Below are 976 nucleotides of genomic sequence, written 5' to 3'. Positions count from 1 at the left end.
AAAAAAAAAAAAAAAAAAAAAAAAAAACGAATTCAAAATATTAATAAAAAACCTATAATAGTTTGATACTAAAATAACACCACCTGTAAGTCAGAAGTTTGAAAGATTCACCCAATTAGATCAATCCAACAATGTTATGATGTTTGATTCTCAAGTAAAATAAATAAAAAGATACCAATAAAATCTAACTTTTCGGAAAATATCACTCAGACATGCACACACCTGACTGAAATCGGACTTTGGCCATTAGAAATACGGCCTGCATCAGTCCAGGCACTACTTTGACCACCGTGTCCAGCACAGATGCACAGTGCTGCAGCTGAGGCGCAGGAGGCTGACCAGGAGCTGGAGCCTGCAGCGAGAACAACATCAGCCAATAAACTACACGAGCAATCTTCATCAAGACAGACTCAGAATCAAGGCTGGACAAAAGACAGTTGCTAGGATGTTGTTAGGCAGCATACAGTGTGTTGTGATTGTTTGCAAGGCAGCGCATGGGAGGGAAGACCTTAGCAGGAGACAGCGCCAGGTATTCCTTGGCAATCTCAAGCAGGAAGTCGGGGTTGAGCTTCTCAAAGTACTCGACGCTGAGAGGCAAACCCTGCAGGGCGGAAAAGTGCGTGTCCACCGTGTCGTTTAACAGATTGGTCGCCTCGTCTGGGGGCCGACACTTTTTCACAGCCAACAGCGCCCGCAGATACAACAGCTCCTAACACACGCAAACACACAGGTTAAGCAAACCTTAAATATGATTCTGTTTATCGTGTGCTTTAATACTAGGTCATGTACTAATTAATCTCTTCACTAATGCAGTTGAATTCCTCAGGCAAAGCTCAAAATAAAATAAAAAAAACAGGATTTTTGAAGGGTTTTGTTTTGATTATATTTCTGTTCCTCTACAAATACAACGTGGCAGCTGCTTTTTGCAAAGCAGATGTGCGTGTTTGTTTAAGTGTGTGCTAAACACCCAGACGAG

At 41.9% G+C, this 976-nt stretch overlaps 1 protein-coding gene across 1 annotated transcript; it reads right to left on the bottom strand.

The window, feature by feature from the left end:
- Nucleotides 1-222: 222 nt before the first annotated feature.
- Nucleotides 223-709, bottom strand: LOC107682647 (tetratricopeptide repeat protein 21B-like; the record flags this gene model as incomplete). The annotated part of the gene is made up of 2 exons (XM_016478823.1): nucleotides 223-352; nucleotides 509-709. Coding segments are annotated over 2 exons (331 nt in total), but the record flags the coding sequence as incomplete, so codon positions are not given.
- Nucleotides 710-976: the final 267 nt, after the last annotated feature.

This window comes from Sinocyclocheilus anshuiensis, unplaced genomic scaffold, assembly GCF_001515605.1.
Source record: "Sinocyclocheilus anshuiensis isolate Anshui unplaced genomic scaffold, SAMN03320099.WGS_v1.1 C32434010, whole genome shotgun sequence".
Classification (NCBI taxonomy): Eukaryota; Metazoa; Chordata; class Actinopteri; order Cypriniformes; family Cyprinidae; genus Sinocyclocheilus; species Sinocyclocheilus anshuiensis.
This window is presented reverse-complemented; position numbering and strand designations above follow the sequence as displayed.